Raw genomic sequence first — 25,383 nt, 5'->3', positions numbered from 1 at the left:
GTAGACAGGTGAAAAATAATAACGGTCTGTGTGTGTTTCAGAATCAGACACAAAGTTCTCACCCTCCTTTATTCGCGGGCCGACCGGTGAAGAAACAAGTTGAAACAAAGGAGCTTTCTTCCCCGCTACCTCAGGGACAGATGTCAGTATTTATTATTCTAAGCATCAAAGCTGCATTTATCTTTTGTTTTCCCGAGAGCAGATTTTTAAATCCACAATGTAGTCTTATGTAATGGAGCCAAAAAATGTCAAGTGTTGTTTTCCTGACTTTTGGGGGACTTTCATGTACGGTAGTGTATAATAGGACAGTGGTCCGTCAGCCAGGAGCCTGGGAAGTGAGCACAGGTTTTCCTACAGAGCACAGCTCCTGTTTGAGCCCTTGTTATGGCTGTCGCTTGTTTTCTCAGTGAGCTCTGTGCGCAGTATGTGCAAGATAGTGTGTATGTGGGGAGGCTCGGGTATTGTTGTGGAGCAGATCTAAAAACAAACAGGCTTTGCAGGACTCAGAGGAGAGCGTGACTCAGGACCAGAGCCTCTTTTTCCCTCATTCACTCAAACGCAAGATTTACAGATCCGTCAAACATGGAGGCTGGATAAACATTGCTCTGGTGGGGCAGAGCATAAAGACTTTTGGGAAACTCTGCACTTAGTGGGAAAATAAACATGTGTGACACAATGGCAGGAAAAAATGAAACAAACAACAAATTCAGTCAAACAAGTAGATAAGGTAGAGATAAACTCAGATAAAAATGTGATAAAACCGGAAAAACCAAACTGAAAGACCACAAAGACAGCAGAACATATTTTATGAAATTAAAACAACCATTAAATCTCTTCAAACAATATCTAGTCATCACACAAACATGAGTCTGTTGTCTGCCATCATCTGTTCCCAGAGCGTGGTAAGCCAAAAGCTGCAAAATGGCTGTTTACCTGAATTATTCTGTTCTGTAACATGTGCTTAGTACAGCCTGACACCTATAATCAAGACCTCTGAGGGATCATCACATGTCAGAATCGCTGCCTGCTCCAAATCCCTGTTGTCTCCTGTTGATTTACTGTTCACAATGTAGGCCTTAATGTTACACTGGCCTCTGCGCCTCCTACTCAAAGTTGTGTATTTTCGTTGGCACGGAGATGTTGGCAGTGGGAGCCATTTTGATTTTATGACCATCCTGTCGGGCTATAATACACCCCTCCACCCCCACCCCTCCCTGTTCTGTTATGGTTGGCCGTGCAGGTCCACTCAATGCTGTCAGGGCAGCGGACAAACAATGCCACACATGACTCTGCCTCGGTATTAATTAGAAAAGGAAGCCAGAGATTTATCGCCTTGTGTTTCTGGCTCACATCGCTGAATATGAAGCATTGTTTGTGGAATGATTCCATCATGTCGGGCAGTTATGATAAGTGCGAAGGTGGAGGTCGATGTTGTCCTGTTAGAAAATGGGTTAGAAATGAAACAATTTGCAGGTGAAGCGTGTATTTCCAGTGTAAAGTCTGACTCTCTCAGTTCTAGGAATAGCAGTATTGAATATACCGTAGTGGTAATGTGTAGCCCAAATGTAGCACACCCGCAGGTCTATACATAGATATAATTACACAGGGTGAAGTCGTGGGACACATGGGAGAGCAGTTTTGCTGCAATTGCACAGCAGGTTTAACCAAAACCTCCAATCATAATGAAACAGGGTGCAAACCCGTCATTACATGGATCAAACATTTCATCATGTCAACCTGACGAGGGAATAATATTTTCACGATTTGTTCATTCTTACAAGCCAAGCCACAAAAATATGAATGACTCAAACACCTGTTAAGCAATGACAAATGAATCCTGGACAAACAACACAGGCAGAAAGCAAATAGCTGCTGCAGAAAAGAGACTAAAGAGGGGATTGTGGTGCAGACCTGACATTCAACAGGTAACTTCATGCACACATTCACAATAATACAGTTGTGTGTTTGTTGAGGACAGAGCTGAGGCTCTTCTGGCCTGGCATGGTGTTTGTGTCCATTAAACTAAAACTCTAACAGGGAACAATACTTGGAAGTAGAGACATACACAGGAGCATTCTTAGGAAATCAACAACACAGAGAGAAAAAAATCCACAAAACAAAACAATCAAGCTGAATCTCCATTCTAATCAACCCTGATTGAGACGAGTGCGGATCTCGAGCTCACACGGACCAGAGCAGCAGCACTTTTACGTAATGTTTATGTAACCTCACAACAGCCTGCCAGTTTCTGCAGAGCGGCCATGGGAATGAAACGGTGCATCACTGCCATTACAATTAGTCGATCTGATCAGCTTTCAGTTGCTTTTAGACCTTGTATCGCACTGAGAAAGCACCCTCAAGAACAGGGGCCCTCTTTTTCCACGGCTACAAAGTTTATTAACGGGAAATCCTGGCCATGGTGAGCATTAAATCCGCTCTGCTGTTTGCTCTCTGTCCCTTATGAGACTCCTGTCGGTCCAACTGCGTTCACATATCGGTGAATTAAACAACCACTTACTTTGCATTTTCTAAATCCATTCATTGACACTGAAATCTCTCATCATAGAGGAAAGAGTCGATATGTAAACATCATATGTCACAGGTAGTTTTCAATAGTAATAAGTTACAATCAAGTTTTGCATTAAAGGTGCTGAACTACCCAAAGTATAATTTGGAGGAGCTTGTTTTAATTCAACATCCTCTTTATCCAGCGTTGTTCCAGTGACACATTTATACTGTATATGACTCATGTCCATTTCCTTGTTTACATGCTTGCCTAATTGCATCCAATTTCCTAAATGCTGTTTACAATCATGCTTGGTAAATAAATTGTAGACACACACATCTCCAGCTGAAAAAAAGTTTTCAGGGCTGGAAAAGTGGTCTCTTCATAAAACTGAGCTGTCATTGCAGCAGAAAGATACGAATACTTTTAAAAACGGTGCTACATTAACAGAGAAAACAGGGGAAACGGGCTGTGGCATTCGCTTTGGCACAATAGGTAGAAAACCTACAACTACCAGAATGCACTGCGCCTCAGTGTACCGATAAACATTCCCGCTGGTGGGCGACGTAATGCGACCTTGGCCGTTTTAACACAGGAGACAATAGGGCGGCCAGCTGGTAACTATCAATATCATATTATAGCACACTAAAATATATTTCTGAAGACATTTTAGTAGAGAAATAGGCAATACAGTAACAGAATCTCAGTTTATATTTGATCCACACTGCTGAATTTTACCATTTGTTTTGAGTTTGAGAGAAGGAGGGGCGTCTCTCAATCTGAATCTATACTTGTTGTGTCCGTGAAGATGGGCATACAAAAATGAGGAAGTACAATTTGCAATTGGCGCATTATTTGAGCTGAGAGATGAGGATGGAGAGCTGGGCGCTATTAAGATGGAAGAAAATTCACCACAGAGTATTTACACATACTACCCCAAATGTGAAGAAAAAAATACATACGCAAAAAAACGAGCCTTTCATTTGCTGTTCATACTTAAAATTCGCCCTCCTGCAGCTAAAGCAACAGGCTTCAGTCTGTCTCAGGTCAGAGCAAACCTGAGAAAAATGAAGCACCAGTGGGTCTGATGAATACGAACAGCTTAGCCAATAAACTATTTAAAATAGGAGCTCTGTATGAGCTGAAATATGGTCTCTTCTCTCATTAAATAAAAGGCCAATACACTTTTTTAAAGAAAAAAAAACCTGTAATAAGTACCAGCATCTCCAGTTGTAGATCTAAGTTTACAAGTATTGAAAATAAATTGAAGAGAAAGGTTCCTCCACCATCTTCTGCCAACAAAGAACCTCTCTTCAAATATACTACGATTCAGTCTCTCACATGAGACGTCAATGTGGCTTTTAAGTAAATCTGCCAACAGATATAAATATTTACACTACAGAGCTGAGCTATGCGTCATCATAATCAATATTTCAAACACATATTACATAGCCTATTTAAATTACAAGATTACAAGACAGACTGGCAGCTTGAAGAAAAAACTGATTTCTTTTTAGATTCCTACTACTGTTCTTTAGTTTCCAAACTTAATTTGTTAACCTTAAGACACACAAGAACAAATGCCTCTCTCTCGCCAGGAAACTCCTTTCAACTAACCGGCTCTCTCCTGCCTGCAGGGAGTCTGAGGGGGTGAGGGAGCCCCAACAATACCTGATCTAGGGGGGGTCCAAGGGATTTAGACTTCATACCAGCCTCCTACACAAACACACACTTTCACATAGCGAACTACTGCCTCACTTTGTGAACTGGTATAATCTGGCGTCAGGAGCAGGGAAAGAGTTCACGTGTGTATGGAGCTTTGTAGCTCCAGGAGGCTGCTGGATCACCAGAGATGAAGGATGACCTTGAGACCATCTACAGACAAATCCCTCTGACTGTTCAAATATCTTCTCGTTCGAAAAAGTACCCATACAGCACAGACTCTGACACGCACCGGGAAACAATACCTTTCTGTTCACAGGATTAAAGACACTTGCCTGCATGCACAGAAACACATTCCAGATATATTCAGTCAGAGTCTGAGACCGAGTGGACAATCAAGACTGGAACAGAGCGGGCGAGAACAGCTGGATTTGTCCTAATGGAGGATCTGATGGAAAGGACAGGAAGTCACCACAACCATGGTAACGTTAGGGTATCATATGAGTTATGGTGATCAACACACTTGCACGCGCACACATGCACACACACACCCACACACCCACACTCCTATTGTCTGGGCTGAGTATTAGTACAGTTAAGACCACCCACCTCTCCCTCTGATCAAAGAGCATGGGGAGGAACAATCGAGCTATTCATGTAATCTTGTCTAAGCGAGATTTACAAGCGGACAGTGTGAGTTTAGGATTTCAGCCACACATCAGCTTTTTGCGACTTGGTCTGGTAATCAAAAGGTTCTCAACGGCAAACTCAAGAGCAAAAAGTGACTCATTAGCAGCACGGCAGAGTCCGGAAACCATCTTTTTAGGTTGGCCCTCTAACAAGGAAACCTGCTGTTTTCACACCGTAGCTGGCTTATACTTTCTTCACTTGAGAACAGATGATTGTGTGCAATAGAGCCGCCTGATCCGTGAGGAAAAATGCATATTTATTGTTTTAAAATCTGCAGAGACGTGGAGCATGCCCCGGCACAATGACCGCTGGAGGGCAGAAAAATAAATATATCCGCGTGTTTGAAACACTGGCAGGAAAAGGACCGGGCAAAAGATCACCAGGGACTCATACACTTAGAAACATGAACAGGAGCAGTGAAGTAATCACCACTCAACCTTTACTCATGGGGCGCCTGCCAAGACATGTACCAAGAAGGTATATGAAAAATGGAGTTGAGCATAATTACATTATTTATCCGCTGCCTCATAATTTCCCCTTAAAGCTCAACTAACTGCTGCAGTGTTAAAACTGCGTCATTTTCTGTTATTGCCATTTAAGAAAATGTGGTGACAATACAGGCCAGTACGAGCAGTTCGGCACTGATAACGTGTTCCAGTGGGGTCGTAAAGCTGGTTCACACAGCAGGAGTATGGTGGAGCAGTCGGGGGGAAAAGACAGCGAGTCAGACAATGAGGGGAAAACTACAACAGTACGTCAACCATGCATCTGGTTGGCTTCAGCTAACATTTGATAATAATTTATGGTTTTAACACAACTTTCTTACAGCTTAATTTATAAGAAAGGCACACAGAACAATGTTTTTGTACATTTAGAAAACAACTTTCATATACATTACATCACTGTCAACAATTTTCAAAAAGCATTCCTGGAAAATGATACTAATTAACATTAGTAAGTTATTTTGCCAAATGAAATAAAGTCAGGGGTGTAACTCATGTTTTTTTTTCATTAGCGATTAATCTGTGAATTATATTCTTAACTTTCTGCCACATTTTCCTAAAGCCCAAGATTTACTCTATAAAATTTGCTTGTTGTTTTCTCTCTAACTGTATGAAGGTATTCAGTTTACTATGACAAGAATAGCAGCAAATCCTCACAATTTAAAGGCTGAAACTGGACATTTTGCAGCACAGTCACTACAAGAAAATGCTGGCATTGCATATTTCTACAAATCAGGAAGATGCAACATTTGTTTGTTTCATAAGTATCATATCAACATTCCAATAGCGACGTAGTTTAGATTACATTTTAATGAGCTGACTTCTTCGTCCAGAGGTGTAGGGGGTGGTGGACAGTGTAAAACCTGGCAAGACAACAACCAGGCAGCAGGTAATAACCAACAAACAACAAAACTAGTTTTGGTGACAAGGAGAAGTATTTTTTAATTTTTTTGTATTTTAAGCCAAAACATGATCTTTTCCTAACCCTAACCTAGTGTTTTTTTGCCACCACACTGTTGTTGAAACAGTTTCAAAATACCCGCTACATAATCATGTGAAAATGTTACATATCAATGAAATGCAGAAACGTATGAGGCCAAAACTTGTTGTGGCGATTGGGTTGAATCTTGAGACTAAAAAAAAGACTGCAATGAGACTGAAACTTTCTTTACTTTAATTTGGCTATGGAAGATGAAAAAGACGCAAAAGCACTCTTCTGTTGAGACAAAAGAAAGCATTCGTAAGTTTTTGCTTCCATCAGGATTCCAGTCTAAACCAGCTGTGTACCGTCCTCTATGTTCAAACAGAAAACAGTGAGTGAAGGAGTTTGAGACTAAAGCCCTGCACAGGATATGACTGCATGGTCCCAGACTGAGAGGATCAGTCCCTCAATATACCCTCCTCAGGGCAACTTATGAGCTAGAGACCACAGTGACCTCGGTAAAGGAAATTGGCATTAGAGCAAATTTAAAAAAAAAAAAAAAAAAAGGACACAAAGACGCAGAGGAAGAAAGTAAGAGGCAGCTGAGTGAGGTACTGCCAGGAGAGGAAGGACTGGCCGGGTGGCAAGCAGGACTTACGAGATGAAAGCTGAATGATGGGAGGTTTGGTAACTTTGTCCGTGAGCCTGAGCGACTCAGGGCAGCAGGTTGTGTCTTGTCAGTGGAACAGTCTTGACACATTGCAGGAAACTTATATTGTTCTGTACAAGCTGCTTCCCCCCAATAATAAGAGACAGGAGTGGACGAGCTTTGAGAGAGGAGGGGGGGTCCCATTTACTGAGAGACAAATGGCTTTAAACGGTGAGAAAGTACCTTGCAAAAAAACAAACTAACAAATACTGTGGGAGAAACGCTGGGGAGTATCAATCATCCTCCAGCAGTCGGCTTTGTGGCAGCTTCTTGGCTGCTGGCACTCTGACCTCAAAGGAAGGCAGGGTGCCCCGCTACACTGTACCGGACTGTGAGGAAGGATTCAGGCACGTACACCTAAGAGCCACTTCAACTAATCTGTTCGAACCAACAAATACTCGAGCCAGATACATTTGTTCGCCTGAGAGACACTTGAAAAGATGAATGAGCATTACTATGACGCTTACCATTTACAATGTTTACACGCCCTCAAGAAACATGATAAATCAGTAAGAGCAGGAAATATAAGAGCTCATTTTTGATAGCTACCATTGTCTGAATAATCAGATGTCCCAATGGGATTTTTTGTAAAAGCCCCAAATAATATACATATAATAAGTGTAAAGTTGTTTTGTTATATCTTCCTGACACCTGAAAGAAAACAATGTGGATTACTTTACATAATTTAAATAATTGGGATGTAAGAAACAAATCAGAAAGATTATTTTCTCTCAAAAAAAAAATGTTATTTATAAATTTTTTAAAACATGTCCCTTATAGTGCACATTGGGTCAATGTTTTCCACAAAATATAAATTAATTAATACTTATGTAAAATATATGATTAAATTTACTTTTAGAAATGTGTAATTAAATGGGATTGTGCTTTTCAGTGGTTAAATATAGTGTGGAATTTTTCTAATTTCTTCCTCACTTTCCTCCTCAGCTGATAAGATCTCTGAGCATTCAACATACGGCTCTATTGCCTTGATCTGGGTTTTAAGCATTGAAAGTGGTTAAAAATAAGAAGAAGCAAGTCCCACTGTCCCCTCCAAAGGACATATGTTGAAATGTGTATTTTGAAAGGCCTAAAATTAACACAGACTTCCAAAAATCTTTCTCCAGAAATCTGTTTGAGGATGTATAGGGTGAAATATTAACATTTTTACAGCTGGAACTTAGTTGCATAAAATGTGTCTCATGATCACCTTCCAATGAAATAGGTTTTCAAGAGCCAGGAATAATCATATTAAAATGCATGTACACTGATCAGCTACAACATTAAATGACTGACAAATGATTTGTTTAACATTGTTCATCTTGTTACAATACAGTGTTCTGCTGGGAAACATTGGATCCTGGCATTCATGTGGAAGCAACCTGATACGCTCCACCCACCCAAACACAGTTGCAGACCAAGTTCATTCCCTCATGGCAACTCCACTCCCCAATGGCAGTGGCCCCCAATGCAGGACAATGTATAATGCTACTCCACAAAAACTGCACAGGAACAGCCTGAGGGGCATGACAAAGAGTTCAAGGCGTTGACCTGGTCTCTAAATTTCCCAGATCCCAATCTGACCGAAAATCCATGGGACATGTTAGTACCCCACCTCACAACCCACATGACTCAAAAGATCTGCTGCTAACGCCCTGGCTGCCCAGACACCACAGGACAACCCCCAGAGGTCCCGTGTCCATGCCTTGAAAGGTCAGAGCCAAGTTCAATCCACGGAGGCGCCACCATGGATGGAGAGTACCTCTGTGGTACCAGCATGTCCAATGAATGCTTGATCAGTTTGGGTTTTGGAGAATTTGGAGGCCAGGTCAATGCCTTGAGCTTTTCGTCACATAAATGCCAGGAACCAAGGTTTCCCAGCAGAACATGACATTGTACGAGATGGTCAAAGTTGTTCAACCCCCCCGAGTCAAAGGTTTTTATGTTTGGCTGATCAGTGTAAAGCGTTACTGAATGAAATAAGGGTTTTTGTGTAGATCTGAGGATTCCCCACACAATCTGACTGCACAGTGGCACCACTGCAGTGTACTTATTTTTACAAATTGAGATAAAGATAATAGTTGTGTATGCCCAAAATGTGCCTAAACAGGAGATAATGCACTCTCTTTGGGGACACACGGTGCCGTTACTAAACATAGGCCAGATAGGTCAATTAACCGCCTGCATTTCCTGACAATAATGACTTTTCCAGGAACTCACCATCATCAGATACAGCCAAACTAAATAAAAACTTTTTTTGTGTGATTCAACAGTAAAACAAGACCAGTGTAAAATGGAGTCAAGACATAATTCTGTTTTCTTCATCCCTTGAATCGGAAAACGTATGGATTTGAGTTTGCGTGTGTGGGCCTATGCGTGAGTTTGTCCATTTTGTTGAGCTCAGCAGCTCTTAAGTGTACAGCGGGAAATGTCTGTTAAGGGAACACTTAGCGGAGCATGTGAACAAACATAGACATTCAGTGTTGTGGACAGTTAGCAGTAAAGAGGTCAGATCAGAAAGATACAGTATTTCCACTGCCCCACTTTTATCATTTCCTGCTCCAACGGTATTGGCTTCATTTACAGTATATGATGTCTAAAAAAACTAGATTTTGAGCAATCAGTCATGTCAGTACTTATCTTAGAAAGGTGATAGAGGTTATCTTAGTGAATGCATAGATGTTACCCTTGTAGGGTACATTCGCTGCTAAGATTGACTTTTTATAGTGAAGTTAATTGGGTGTCTTGTAATGTACTTTGTTTTGTGCAGTGTGTACTTAGAGTTTTTATTACGTAAGACACCTGCACTTCTAACTGGTCAATTTAACATGTATTTGTTGGGTATTTCATATTGTAGTTTGTATTTTGCAATGTGCACCTACTGTTTCTGTAGTTTAAGGAATCCAGACTAATAATGTGGTCAGTTTTAAATCAGTTATTGTGTATTTCATACTGTATTTGCAATTTATAGTTACTGTTTTTATAGTTCAAACAAATCTGGTCACTTTAAATGTAGGTATTGTGTATTTCATACCAACTTTTGTATTTAACAGTGCATATTCAGTGCAGATTGTATTTCATTTGTTATTTACGACATCTACTGCACGTCCGTCCGTGCTGGAAGAGGGATCCCTCATCATCCTCTACCGCTATTCCTGAGGTTTCTTCCTTTTTTTTCCCCCGTTACAGGGGTTCTTTTTCAGGAGTTTTTCCTTGGATGATGTGAGGGTCTAAGGGCAGAGGGATGTCGTACACTGTAAAGCCCTCTGAGGCAAACCATGTTTTGTGACAATGGGAACTATAAATAAAATTGACTTGACTTGACTTGATATTCATAAGTGCTATTTCGTTGGCAATGAAATATTGTAGGACTAACGATGGAAATTAGCATCATGCTAAATCTAGTGTAACTGTGTTTTCATTTCTTGTAATTGAACAATGTAATTTCACACTGTCCTTTTGACTAATTAAATTAACCAAACTAAACTCTAACAGTGATTTCAAAGAAAGCAAAACGTGAACATAATTAAACATGAGTTATGTCTATAGCTGTAATCAAGTCAGCTGACATACTGCACGCTGCCAGCTGGATCAGAGAGCCAACAAGCTTGGGGGTTTTCTATAGATTGGGGCGGGGGTCTGTGGTGGCAGGAAATACGGTTTTGTTCATTAAGTGCCAGAGGAACGCTCAGAAGGTTTGAGGAAGGTCAAAACACAAAACAACTTAACAGAGCACAGTCCAATTGGCAGGTCCTTTAAGGACAACATTGTGGACAAATTTCACCTTTGATACTGGAACAAAGTGCTAGCAAAAGCACAGAATAAGAGGAGTTACTGAGTGCTTGTATTGTCCTTATGACGCACATGTGACATATTGTTGTCTTAGGAAATTCAGGAAGAAAGACTGTGTGTGTCCTCAGACTATGTCCTGTCTCACCAAGATGCTACACCAGCAGTTTCAAGCAGTCAGACTTGGAGCCTCGAACAAAGCCAGCTCGCTGCTGAGGGGAACAGAGCTGAGCTGGACTCCGGTCAGACTGACACCCTGCCAGACCACCGGCTCCGAGACCTGAATGAGAGGCAGGTGGGAGGTCTGGGCAAGAACGGGCAGGTGGGGAGACAGGCTGACTCCCAATTAAAAAGAGTAATGAAAAAAGTAATTTGCAACAACAGCCCATACACTGCCTGCATTTTTTCTGAACGAGAACGACAACTAATGACTATTTTTATTAGATGCGCTCTATAAGTTGCTCTGGTGGATGGTCGGTAGGTCCACAACAATTTCACCACCCTTTTGGCAGCCACTGAATTTTGGCATGGAGGTCAAGCGCATGGATGTGGGTGGGAAGGTGTGTTTTTGTATTCCTGCCAATTGGGTGAAGGGGGGGGGGGGGGGGGGGGGTTGTCACATCCCTTGCATAAGTAGTAAAACAACTGTTGTAAGAAGGGAACACTGTATTAATGATTAAGTGTTATAATGTATTAAGTGTTCGTTATTCTGATTAGTTTGGTTTAAATTTGTTATTTTGATGCTATAAAAATGAGGCATGCATCGCAATTGGTCTGAAGGGTGTATGGGCGGGAACTCAATACAGCGGAGGTAACTACTGCACAGACACTGGCTCCAAATGACATCACCAGCATAAGATGCTGGCGGCCGTATGCGGGATATTTTGGCCTGATTTGTTTACAGTAGGAGGGTGTGGAGACAAATTGTCCATCTTTATATAAAGTCCCCTGAGTCCATGCTAATGTCTGAAATATGCCCAAAACCTGTGTCTTTCTGCCTCTGGACAGGAGGAAGCTGTGGAGCGTGCAGGCAGGCAGGCAGGCACTTGTGTCAATTCCAACAGGAAGTATCTGGGATGGGTTGAGACTGGATGAGATGTGCTGAACTATATTATATACAACAGTCTCTTCCTAGGAATGCTCCTCCTAGTGTTTCCTGTCTTACATCGCTCCTCCCTTTGCTGGCAGTATCATCAAGATCACAAAATATCAGACATAAATCACTGCAATTACACGGGGAAGTACACGTGTGCTTTCTCACAAGGAACACGCAGATGTCGGACATACCACGCTGCCAATGAGGATGGATAAGTAATTTTGCTATTATTAGTGCATTATTCAATGATCCACTTTCTAATGGCTAAACCATGGGAGAAAAACAAACACACAACACAAGTCAAAAGTCCCCAACATCCTGGCAACAAGTACTTAGACGTTCCAGCTTTTTGCCAAGAATCAAATCTAGGGGAAGACGCTTACATCCACTGCAGGTAGAACTGCCATTATTGTGGTGACAAGTCGCAGTGACAGGAGCAAATTCTCTAAAGTTTCTAAATTATCTTAGCTACCTTATGACAAACTTTTGAATTAAATGTGGACATTTTTGACTGTCTGCCAAATAACAGTTAAGATCTCCATTGGTTAAACAAACAAAAAACTCCTTCTAAATACAGAGTTACCAGTGTTCAGTTTAACATCCGTGTTACCTGTTGACTTTCAGGGGAAGGCATCCGTCGTTGCTCATAGAAACTTACGTATATGGTTGGCAAAGATAATAAAATCTAGAGGATTATGTATTTTAAAAATTATTGAAGTAAAATTGAAAGCTTTTATGGGGACAATTACTACTCACTAGGAAGGAACCATGATTCGTTTGGCTGAGAGCTGACAGTTAGCACTCACTTGGTTAACCAAAACACCTTCATCATTGCGTAATGTTTTTTTCCAAAGTTAAAGTTTGCCACTATTGTTGGAGCAGCTGGGAACTGAAGGGTTCCTCTGAATGCTATCAAAAGTAACATTAAAGACAAAGTAAAGCTAATACAGAATTGTACATTTGTTAGGACCGCTTTCATTCAAACCTACACATATTTTAGGGAGACACGGACACAGTAATTGAGATTTGTTTACTTCACTTCCGCCGGAAGTGACTCACCCTCCTCTTCAGGCGATCCCTCTCCCTCAGTGTCAGTGTGTCAGCCTTGGCAATGACTGGGACTATGTTGACTTTGCTGTGGATGGCCTTCATGAACTCCACATCGAGAGGCTTTAGACTAGCAGAGAAAAAGATCATAAAAAGGACAAAGACCAATTAGCACACAGTGGACAACAGATGATAGCGGACACAGAGGAGGGGACAGTTTACAAAGAGAGAGAAAAAACGGATCAGTGAGCTTTTAAACCAAATAATAGCTTTGTAAATGTGACTTGCTATCATCTAACATCAGTCACTAGCACTTGTAAACATGGGACAGTTTGATCACGTGACAGGCTTACAGATACACTGATAGGATGTCAAAAAAAGTTAAGCATCAGGAAAACTTTCAGAATTTGTGAGGGTGTCCCTCAAAAAGTTGAGTGTCAGATATGTCAAAGGAAACTGGCATATCATAAATCTACAACAAACTTGGCGAATCACCAGAAAACTTAAAATAAGAGCTCAATTGTCTTGTGAATAATTTTTCTTTCTAGCTATTATTTATGGCTAACATTATTGTGACGTGCAGCTTACAAAGTGAGCAATTTTCAAGTTATTTTAGTTGCAACGACTGAAAACTGATGTTTCAAAAAAGTAATTTACGTCCTCCTGTCATTATCCTCAACCCCTGTTTGAAGCCTCAATTAATCTCAGCTGTTTCTCAGTGAAGCTTTGATGCCCAAAAAACTGATATTTGGGACAGCCCTACTTTCAGGTACTTTGTAATGTACTGGATTAGACCACTGCTGGGTAAAGAAAAAATCAGCTTCACAGAGTGCAAGTGTGTGTTTGTTTACCCGTGTCCAAATGGAGATATGAAGTAGAAGCAGCAGTGCACCCTGTTGTCAACAATGTGTCTTCGGTTCAGCCCGCTTTCATCGTGGAGGTATCGCTCAAACTGATTGTCAATGTACTGGATGATGGTCTTGAAGCTGTCATTAGAGGTAGAGAAACAGACATAAGTTTCCTTAATCAACCCTGTAAACATCTATTTTAACATCAAAACTGAGAATGGCATTCAAGCAAGGGCAATCATATACACAACTCTGAAGACAAATAATTAGCCAAATGAGCCAAATATTGTTTTTTGCATTCGCACAATGACTTAGTGGTGAAGTTTTATGTGTGGTTTGGGGATATAGGATGGATGGATTCATTTCAATTGAGGGGGTTTATGTTGCTCTATACGCTTGGGAATCCCTTAAACTCTTGAAAATAATAATAAACATTAAAAATACAAGAATTCAAAGTAAAATTAAAGCGTAGCTGCAGAAAAGTTTACATCTTGACATGTAGGCTTGTCATATATCAGTGATCTTTTTCCAATCACTTTTTACCGTGTTAGAAAGAGAAAAAAAGGATATTAGCTATTTTCACGCCTTCGTTTCTGAATGATTAGCTGATGTGATAGACGCGAAATTTTACAGAAGCGTACATTCAATGTTTGTCTAAGCAGAGAGCACAGTGTAAAAAATCGAAATACTGTCTCTATTTTTGTCTTGTTTTGTGGCAAAAGGTAGCTAGCTATTTGAATTTTTTAAAACCCTATTATTGCAACTAATTTAATCAATACATGATGCACTGTGTGCAGTCCTCAATTACAAAAGCTTGATTTATTTGCTTTTAAACGTTATGTATCGAATTATTGAGATGGTGATGACAGACACATCCTGCACGGAGAAGGCAAAGGGGTATAAAAATGCAACTATGCAAGGACAATCAACAGGAAACAGTTCATGGAGGCTGCATTGACACTACTGCCGTGAGGATGGCACTCAGGCAAACACACACGCACATACACACACACACAAACACACACACACACACACACACATGCAGCTGAAGGACATCTAGACATCGGGAATGCAAAGGGAGGAAAGGTAGGAAACAGGGAGTTTGGGATGAAACTTGAGAAAGGGAGTTTTTGAGGACAGGAGCGAAGGATGAGAGAGCATGCTGGACAGGAAACATGTCCCAAGTTATTACTCCACACTCCTCCAGGGCACATAAACATACCAGTCCTGGCTGTTAATGGCGTCACCGTATCCAGGGGTGTCGACCACAGTGAGGCGAAGCTTCACTCCTCTCTCCTCGATCTCCACAGTCGATGCCTCAATCTGCACCGTCCTCTCAATCTTCTCTGTAGAGAGGAAGTACAACTATTATTGATTGGTGGCATAACGGAGGAGACACTGTGGTACCCAGGAGGAACATTAATATCCAAAATTCCTGCCTGAGCTACATGCTTACACAAGCTGCTGACCTGCCACAACCACAGGCTTTAATAAGGTGGATACACCTTCAAAAATTAAATTAAGGGTTTTGTCATCATAAAGAGCTACATTTTTACTTATATGCACAAACAGACCAGGGAGGGCCAGGGTAATTGTTTTCAAGCCAGAACAAGTCCTAATCTAAGTCAAGTCATAAGAAGGGCAGGGTCATATTTTGAGACTAAGGCATTCTCAACATTCCTCTTGAAATAATGCGCTGCTGGAGACATTGCAGCAGACGTTTCTCTGTTATTACAGTGTGCGTATTTTTTTATGTGTGTGAGTACAGGAGAATTTACCTGCAGCACCAGGGATGTAGCGTTCAGGGTAGAGATCAGTGAGAAACAGGCTGTTTATAAGTGTTGATTTGCCCAAACCACTCTCCCCTGAAAAACAAGGAGAATGGTAAAAAAAGAAATCATATACAGGGTTTGCACAGTCAAATTTAAGGACTTTCTGTACTTTTTTTTAGCACTCATTTATATTTTTAAGGATACAATTGTTCTCTTCACAACCATCTGTTGCAGAGGAATTGTGCAAATTCATGCCTAAAATTAACTGGTTGTTATTATTCAGGCATGTAATTGTAGAGAACAAAAAGGAAGGAAACTAAAAGCAGGGAGTAGCAATAAGAAAAATAATTGCAAGCACGGCCATTCTTTGCTGATTAATTTTCAACATTTTTCTAATTTAAACAATTATCTAATCATTTCATAAAATAATTGATTATTGTGTTCTCCTCTCAGTTTTTTCAAGTACTTTCTTTATGGACTTAGGTAAAAATGTCTGATTTTTAAGGTATTTCAGTACTTTATTTTTGAGTGCTAAATTCATGCACTTGCAGCATATCAAGCACTTTGTATTAACCCATAAACAAAAGACCATGACAGAAAATAATGATTACTCACCTACAACCATGAGGGTAAACTCAAATCCCTTTTTCACTGATTTTCGGTGCACTTGGTTTGGGAGGTTGGCAAATCCTACGTAACCTGCTGCATCTGGGAACTTTAGAGCAAAAAAAGACACAAATTAGGGTCAGAAACAGCAAATAAGTAAGTACTGAACTGGTCATAAAATATGTAATGAATAACATTTAAAGAGGCAGTAATGATTTAATTTTACCGTTATGTAATTTCCCTATGTTTTACTTCTTGCTCCTTTCACTCTCTGGCATTTTTCATTATTTTATGAGGTGTGTAAACGTGCGAGTGTATAAGAGTGTGATTGATGATGATGCCTATAATTGAGGAATTCCAATGGGCAATAAAACCTTGCCATGAAACACTTAAACATTTATGCAGGATATCCTCTCTGGATGCCTGTGCAAGCATGTGTGCATGAGATTACAAGTACCATGAGTCTTAATCACCACTGCCTTATTAGGAACCCCTCCTGAATTCTCTGTTGATTTGTCATAGTTCTGTTGAAAAACTGTTCTGGTGAAATTTCTGCCTATTACTTACCTTCCCTTTCTCTCCAGACTGAGACATCACGTCTGTTTACAGGATGTCTGACAAACGTGCCCATGAAAAAAATGAGAGGTATGAATTAAATCAGATAAATCACATTAATAACAGTTCCAAGTAACTTCCCCCTGCTGGTAGCAAAGTACTCCTTCCAGATTAAAATCTATCTCAAGAATTCACTTTAAAAAAATGCTTATTCTCTAATATAGCAATGTGATTCTCGTGGCTTTTTCTTCCATTAAGTAATGTGTTATCTATTCATCTATAAATAGATGAATAGATACACACACACACACACACACACACACACACACACACACACACACACACAAATAGCATGAGCTTGTTTTCCTCTGAACCCATTTCCTTTTCTTTCTAAATTAAAATCAGTTCCCTCGGCTTAAACACTCTCCTGGTAACATCTTTTACAGCGTTAGTAGTTCAAGATATTTGCCAAGTGTGAAATTTTCATTATGTATTTACGATGCTCTGCTGTTAGTAGTTCTGTTTAGGTTTTACCTACCTAATCTGTTGAGTTAGTCTGATATGCTGTTTCCAGCCTTTCTTAGCCAAAGCTTTTTTAAAAGCTACCACAGGGATTTTGTTTGAATCTGTTGCTGAAAACTGTAAGATCACTCTGGGGAAGTGTCTTGTTGTATTGTCCACCTCCTTTGTGGGAGTAAGTTACTTTCTGTTAAAAAATTATTATTTGGAACCCACCAGCCTCCATTTAATTAATTAGTAATTATTTTGTATAAAGCCAGCATATTTTCACATCTGAGTGAATTTTGAGTTTATTTCAACCAATCTGAGTATATGGTTGTTAAAAAGTGGAAAGACAAGTCAAGATGGCTTTTTAAAATTTCATTTTGTTTTGATCTGCTTAGATTGATGTGGGTTTATGATGATAAAATAACTGTTTATTTGAATGAAACAAAGTAGTGTGAAGCTTAACTTTAACATTTCAAGACACAACAAATAAAAATGCTTATTGCTGTATTACAAATGAACAACAAAAAAATTAATTTCACTCAAAGTGGTGTAGCAGCTGAAGTTGAACATGAAAAATATCAGTTTCTACTTATTGGAGTAGCAGCATTACAATATATCATTAATATGTGCCGCAAATCATGCTCTCCGTTTATGACACCTGGATCGGGTGGGGCATGTGCTCAAAATAACCAATCCTGATGAATTAAAAAATGCGTTCATTGGGCCTGATACTGATCCCTCTGATTCAATTGGGACAGCCCTATTTGCAAGACATCCATATAGCCATAATGCTGCAGTAAGAACAGGCAAATAAGACCTACAGTTAGCTTTACATCACAAATCGTCTTTCGTATAATCTTCATGTGGTTCATTTTTTCTCCAGCAGAAAACACAAAAAATAGTTCTGTGCATTGAGTCTACGTTGAGACGCTCATTCAGGCTGACGGCTGCACTGTTCTTTTACACTATCACACGGAAGAAAAAGAGATTAAGAGCTCTGGGCAACGAGTGTGTTCCCAGACTCCCATTGAACTGTCTCATATACCGGGTGCTCCTGCCCCACTCTATGACCCTGAGCAGACAACAGAGAAACAAGCCTGCTTGATAAATTAGCTACATAATGACTGAGCAGGAAGAACAGGCTCCATTTTATCACCAACACACTGGCCCTTGACAGGTGGAGTGTGATAAGCATTAGAAAGAGGCAGGCTGCCGTGCGCTGCCAAACAGAGATGCACTCTGGTTATGTAATGGTAGTTGGGAGGGAAGACGCAGCATGGGAACCTAGATTGACCTCTCTCCATTGGCATGCGACAAACACACAGCTGTGGACACTTGGGTAACCATTTCACACTGTCTAATCTATTAGATGGTAGTCGGGGGCCCCTCTGTATCTACATGAAAGTGGGCAGAGATCTCTCATACTGACAGGGTGGTTTCACCGAGCCAGCAGGGAGAACAATGGCTGTTTATACTTTTGGTTCCTGAAGCCTTTCCTATACAGGGCAGCTCAGCTATGGGGAGGAGGGAGAACACGTGCCTCACCCCTGACCACATTCATGTCCAACAACATGTCAGGACAGCAAGGGAAGACACCAATAATACAGGGTGTAGGGGCTCCAGGTAGAGGCCAAAATATTAACCTTGTCAGACCATTGGACAGACTACAGAAATTAAAAACTAAAATTTGGATAAAAATAAGCACTTACATTAATGCCGAAAACTAGTGGTCAACAGGTTATCGGCCTGGCTGATTATTATTAAATATATAACAAGGCTAAACATGACAAGGACTAATTTTCTTGGTGAGTAACAGAGAAAGACTGTAGTAAAAAAAAGAGCTGGTACTGGTGTATCGATACTGCTGAATATGAGCACTGAAACAGTTCCAAAAGTTCCAAATACTTGATATGTATCGATATTTTTCACAACACTGCAGCTAACAATTATTTTCATTGTCAAATAGTATGTCGATTATTTTCTCTCGTTTAATAGATTAATTGTTTAGTCTATAAAATGTAAAACAAAAAACAAAAAAAAACCCGAATCGATTATTTGATAAATGGCTGCAGCTCTACATTTCTCTTAAACCACAAATGACTACCTCATGGTGGTATTGGAGGAAAACTAAGAAGATCACCGAAGACAATCGCATATATCCTGGGTAACTTGAATCTCTGTACAAAATATGTGCAAATTAAAGTTATTTCAAGGATAAAACTTTCATCTTTGGGCAGCACTGATATCCGTATCACATTTCATTGCAATGCATTTAATGCTAACAACAAGTCAAGCTTGGAGCGAAGTGATGGACCGAACCCCACCCCCACCCCCACCCACACACACTTGCATGGCTTAATCATTAGTTTTAGCCTCCCAAACACAACAAAGACAATAACAAATGTGCTTTCATTGTTAATGAACATCTAATTTAATGTAGTGGCCCACACAGGCGTCTCCATGTGTATCGCTTACACACACAGAGAACCAAAGTGTTATTTCTCGACAAGCTCTGTGGGAACCGGCATTAGTGTGGCAGCAGATTAATTAAACCGTTCCAATATCGCAGTTGTAATATCACAAAGACAACACTACAGGACAGACAGGCAGGAGGCACACTTCAATAATACTCTCTTAATAATGGCCATTTAATCGGCCGGATGGCTGAGCAGCTTACACACACACACACGCACACGCACATGCACACGCACACACCCGCACACGCGCACACGCACACACACACACACACACACACACACACACACACACACACACACACACACACACACACAGCTATCAACAGGCCAGACGTGGGGGAGATTAAACAGTTTGGGCCAAAAGGGAAAAATGCCACCTCAGTAAAGCCACAGTTCTTGGCATGTAATGCATTAACAGTTGATTTATTGTTTGGAGTGAAGCCATGAAGGGGCAGCAGTGCTGGTAGAACTATTCACCTTCCTGACAGGCGATGTCAAGGGTCTGCACACCCCCTCTCTATGGATTAAAGTCTTTCTGCTTATTGGAAACACTGAAACAATAATTTCACACTGTAGAGATTTAGTGAACTCAGTGGCACAAAACAAAAACGGTAATTCACTGGCAACTAATCACAACAACAGGGACCCCATAGCTACTGAGTATAATAAAGTGATGTTTGGCAGCAACAAACATAAACAGGGGACTGTAATTATGTAGCCTTCGGGGACCAAAGGTAGTGGTGGTGGGCAACAGTAATACAGATATGATATTAAGCTGTGGTTTTCAAAATACTTCATAATATGAACACAGAGAGAGGGGGAAAAAAAGACACAATCAGCGGAATAAAAAAGCCTTTCTACCATTAGGAAACCAGCACGCCTGTTACATACACAGAGTTTAAAGCACAGGATGGACCGTTTATGATACGAGGGATACGAGAGGAAATGACTAAACACAAGTGGGAGTTGTACAGCGACAAAATGTTATCCTTACACTGTGCTCTTCACACAGCTGCTGCAATAGTATGATGAAAATTGGGTAGAAAAAACAAGCTGGAGATCATCGACTAATTGTGAAACTTAAAATTTGAAGATTCATTGTGAAACCTAGTGGTGCGGTTAAAGGAGAACAATGCCTAAATTAAGTGTTTCGGTGATCTGAACACAGGTGGACAGTCTAGACACATCACCATTTACATCTGTGTCTTGCATCTCCAGCTGACCACTTGTGTTCAGATTTCTATACTGCCTATGTCACTTACACTTGAAGGTCAAAAGGCCCCGAGCATCACTTATTACATCCACAGTCGTGCAAGCTGCTCACTGGCATGCTTGATGATCATATTAGCTACTGTGTCAGTCAAATTTAAGACATCGCTGTCAGCATAATCCGACGCCTTTCCTTCCACACGGCAACACTGGACGAGCATGCAACACTTTGTCCTATATGTCGTGAAATAGACAATTTCTAGAGAACTGACACAAAAAAAAACAACCAATACCTCCTGCACCAATGACGTATTTCACTGTTATGTGCGTAACAGGGACCCAGAAGCACACATTAGCATTTACACTGCAAAAGATAAATGTACAACTGTGTCCCAGTCTACCTCAGCAAATGGTTTGATCAGATCACAATGCATCTTGGTGGTGGTTTACAGATGTATTTAGCGCTGTTCATTTGTGGTCGGATCATCCAAGATGCATGTTTATACCAGCTATAAACAGGCTCTCAGTGTCATCTATCTTTCCAAATTCATTGTCTATAGAGTTGTTTCAGACTTTACACTTGATGACATGACAAATTTGAATTTTAGCACTATAGATTTTGGATTTTTGAGAGTAATACATTTTTACTAATATTTTTGCCTGTCTTAGACTACGTAAATAATATGTATGAATTTTGAAAATGAGCGTAGTTTCCCTTTAAATATGCAGGATGTACAATTTTGTAATGCTCATTGCTGGCCATTGTATCTCTAAAACAAATACAACATAAATCCCTGTTCTTGATTAGAATTTACACGAATTCCTCATGCAATATCAAGTAACAAAACAAGTCAATCAAGAGATAATTAAACTCCAACAATTAGCCCAACACTTGTAGTTTTTTCAGTGTGCGGAAGTACTGCTCTTCAAAGTTTTATATCATGGTAAAGTTAATATCCTTGATTTTGGGGGCTGTTGAGCAGGACTGCTTTAAAACTATTTTGAATTTACAGCATTATTGCATCAATGTGAATATATACTTTGATTTACATTTTTTATTTGCTGTGTAGAAGCAGACATTTTTTTTTTTTAAATTTATAAACAAGTTGAATTTCAAAATAAAGAACAATTCTATGATATACATTATTATGACAGATTATTCACTTATGAAACTAAGCGTTGTTGCAGCCCTAAACTGAGGTCATCACAGCCTCATTACATTTATATTTAGTGACGGCCAACATATTCCCTTGACTGACTACAGCACATCGTGGGTGGAAGAAAATGAAATGTTAAATATGACAATATTACGATATATCTGGAACTTGTGGGGATCACAGTTATTTCAAACGTGCGTTTTTTCACACAGCTTTTCACATACAGCACAGTGAACAAAGGTATCATGCTGTGCAACACCATCATTCAAACCTCTGACACAATAGTTCAGGTCCACTTGGGCCTGCCAGTGTGAATCAAGTTTTGTTTTTCCATTCACACCACAGTGCAGAACAGGAGGAAACATCCCCTTGTAGTTTATAGTGTCAGACAGATGTCTTCCCTGACGCTCCTGTGTGCTGGCCAGTCTTTGTGTTGAAGGTCGCAGGAAGGGGAGAGGTCAGGGCGCGGGGAAGGTGCTGGATCAGAGGCCTGAGACATCTTTCAGTACTACCAGATGTAGTCCATCTGATAGAACACTGATCTGTGTCCAGCTGGGTAAAAAGCCGAGTTGTTTTTTTAAAATAAAGGGCAGCTGCCAGCATGAGATTACAGCTCACACAGTCTGCCATCGTGCCCATAGTGTTCACCACTTCGTAAGAAAGGAAGTGAAATATGCATGTTTTCACTGAGCCAAAAACACAAGCAAAGATGGATGATAATTCTTCAATAGTGGCCCTCGGCCACATCTTAGACAGACACATAATGAGAATATGTTATTGTTTCCCACTGTTATTGTGAAGTTGTCTAAACATGAAATTTATTTTGTGAAAATGTGCCTTTACAATCAAAGGTCAAGGATTAATCGGATGTTAGAAGGCGATTTCACGGTTCAGGAATGTTACACAAGGGGTATTTACAGGAAATTTCTGGGAGTCAATGCTTTGAATGGCCCGTCCGATGTAGATTTTATATGGTGCTGATTTAGGATTATTTAGGCCCACTGAAGTGTAGGGATTTCCTGCAGTTATCAAGTATGAACTGGGACAATAAATGGACCCTAAAGCACTGAAAAAAGAGGATATATTTGGCTCTCATAGCTGTTATTAAAATCTAAAGAGGAGTAAATACTTGCTTGGACATTTGTGTCAATTAATTGAGAATATAAACAATGCTTCAGTGACAGAATAGTGGAGAATGAAACTTGTGTAAAGGCAACAGCTGGAGTCCACCACACCCAGTCTGACAGACACTGGCTGAGTTTACCAAATATTAACTGGGACAAAGACATTTTTATTTGTAAATATGCAAATAAGTACCATTAAGTTAGCCAGTTAAAATACAATTTGTCGATTAGTCTGTTGATTGTTTTCTTGATTAACCTACTGTTGTTTGTATTGTTGTTTAAGCTATAAAATGTCCAAAAAAGGTTAAAAAAAATAATCAGTGTTTCTCAAACCCCAAGACCCAGTCCTCAAATATTTATTTTAAGAAAGAAGAAGTTCTTTCTTGAAGAAACTATTCCAACCATCAATTACCAAATAAGTTGGCAATTAATTTAACAGTTGACAACTGATCAATTATTCCATAAATCCTTACGGCTCTACATTTCTCTGAAAACCACAAATGTCCACCTCATGGTGGTGCTGGAGGAAAACTCAGAAGATTGCAAAAGATATTATACATCCTTTGGGAAATATGAATCTCTGTACAAAAATATGTGCCAATCCACTTAGAAGGTGCTGAGATATTTCTCAGGATGAAACTTCCATCAGCTGATGGCGTGAGAGAAAAGGTCAGAGGACCATCAGACTCAATAGGATTTATCTTTGGGCAGATAGAATTTGATTACAGCCTGGAATTAATATCTGGAAGTCAATGCTTTGATTACAAAAGGACAATAAATTAACTCAAAGCCATGAAAAAATGTTTGGTTTCTCATAGCTGTTATGAAAATCTGAGGAGGAGTAAATATTTACTTGAACATTTCTGTCAAATAATTTAAGATAATGTTAAAAAAAAATGCTTAAGACACGGGGTAGTGGAGACTGAAACGTGTGTGAAGGCCTCTGTAATAGTTGATGTCCACCACACCCAGTCTGACAGACACTGAGTTTACCAAACATCAACTGGGACAAAGACATTTTTGTTTGTAAATACCCCGTCAGATGCCTGTAGCCCTTTTAACTATGATTTCCTCTTTAAAACCTCCTTTGATAAACCGAATATGGGTGTAAAGCAGCACTGAGACTTTGTTAACGTTACATGTCAAACTTTAGCAAGCAACAGTTGTTACCGCGGCTGGTGTCATGTTGCCAACAAGGCTTCAGCTGCCTCTCCGCTGTGTCCGCTCCTCTCTGCTCCGTCTCATTCAAACACTCAGTAAAAAACAAACAAGCAAGCAAGCAAGCAACAAACCCCTGAGCAGTGCCTTACCTGCGCGTAATTGAGAATTACTGTTAATCAACAGGAGCTTTTGCCTCTTGCCGCTGTCCCAGCCCAGGAAGGGAAACCCGGAAACCGTCCTCGTGCGTCCGCCCTCGTCCCTGAAGCTTTTCACCAACTGCTGTCTCGCTGCGCCACTGACGCCATTACGGCTCCACGGTCAGGACGGCTGACACCCCAAACACAATTCCTTGCTAGAGCCAACATGGCTGCTTGAGTGTTACAGTTTCTTACACGAGTTGTCCAGTAACGAGCGCTTTTCCCTGTCGACTCTAACTGTGGAAAGCGTTTACTGTAGGCCTGCCGTTGAGATATAGGAAATGTGGCTTTGAATTGTCAGCTGAAAACAGACAAACTCTAGCTGGCACAACTTCATATTTTATGTTGATTTAGGTCAAATTTTGCTTACTTAGCTATTTTTCAGAATACAATATTATGACCAAAATGTGTCCGTAGGTCATTTAAATTAATTGGACCCAATCTGCTAATCAATGGTGGGAAGTACTATTTTTAACCAGGCTATTTACATTTTGTAAAATTTTAAGTCCCTGTATTTCCATATTTCAATATCTATACTACTTTATTTTCAGAGGATAATTTTCTCTTGCTCCACTTGGCCTACATTTATTTGGCATTCAAATAAATGTTTAAATATAAAATATTTAAATATCATGGTTTTGTCAATAAGACACAGTCTATGATTAAAATGAAAGGTATGATGTGGATTGATATGCTACCAAAAGGCAAATGAAACATTGTCAATTAATAAAAATTTAAAAGAAAAACTTGAATAATTAGGCCTATTTCAAAGCAAGATTTTTACTTTTATGACTTTGGACTAATCTTACAGACTATGTAGATTTCATTTAGAAACTTAAATAGGCTTCT

General features: G+C 40.1%; 1 protein-coding gene across 2 annotated transcripts in view; it reads right to left on the bottom strand.

Annotated features, from left to right (window-relative positions):
* Positions 1 to 24,575, bottom strand: part of zgc:63587 (uncharacterized protein LOC393431 homolog) — a 32,503-nt gene extending 7,928 nt beyond the window's left edge. For both annotated transcript variants that reach the window (XM_042487510.1, XM_042487511.1), the window contains exons 1-7: positions 24,487 to 24,575; positions 16,715 to 16,761; positions 16,157 to 16,256; positions 15,548 to 15,634; positions 14,992 to 15,115; positions 13,773 to 13,907; positions 12,934 to 13,051 (exon numbers count right to left, since the gene is read on the bottom strand). In XM_042487510.1, coding sequence (XP_042343444.1) covers positions 12,934 to 13,051; positions 13,773 to 13,907; positions 14,992 to 15,115; positions 15,548 to 15,634; positions 16,157 to 16,256; positions 16,715 to 16,741 — 591 coding nt within the window. In that variant the 5' untranslated portion in view covers positions 16,742 to 16,761; positions 24,487 to 24,575. The remainder of the gene's footprint in view (positions 1 to 12,933; positions 13,052 to 13,772; positions 13,908 to 14,991; positions 15,116 to 15,547; positions 15,635 to 16,156; positions 16,257 to 16,714; positions 16,762 to 24,486) is intronic.
* Positions 24,576 to 25,383: the final 808 nt, after the last annotated feature.

Source organism: Plectropomus leopardus, chromosome 6 (assembly GCF_008729295.1).
Source record: "Plectropomus leopardus isolate mb chromosome 6, YSFRI_Pleo_2.0, whole genome shotgun sequence".
Taxonomy (NCBI): domain Eukaryota; kingdom Metazoa; phylum Chordata; class Actinopteri; order Perciformes; family Serranidae; genus Plectropomus; species Plectropomus leopardus.
Note: the sequence above shows the minus strand (reverse complement) of the source record. Positions and strands in the feature narration are given on the sequence as shown.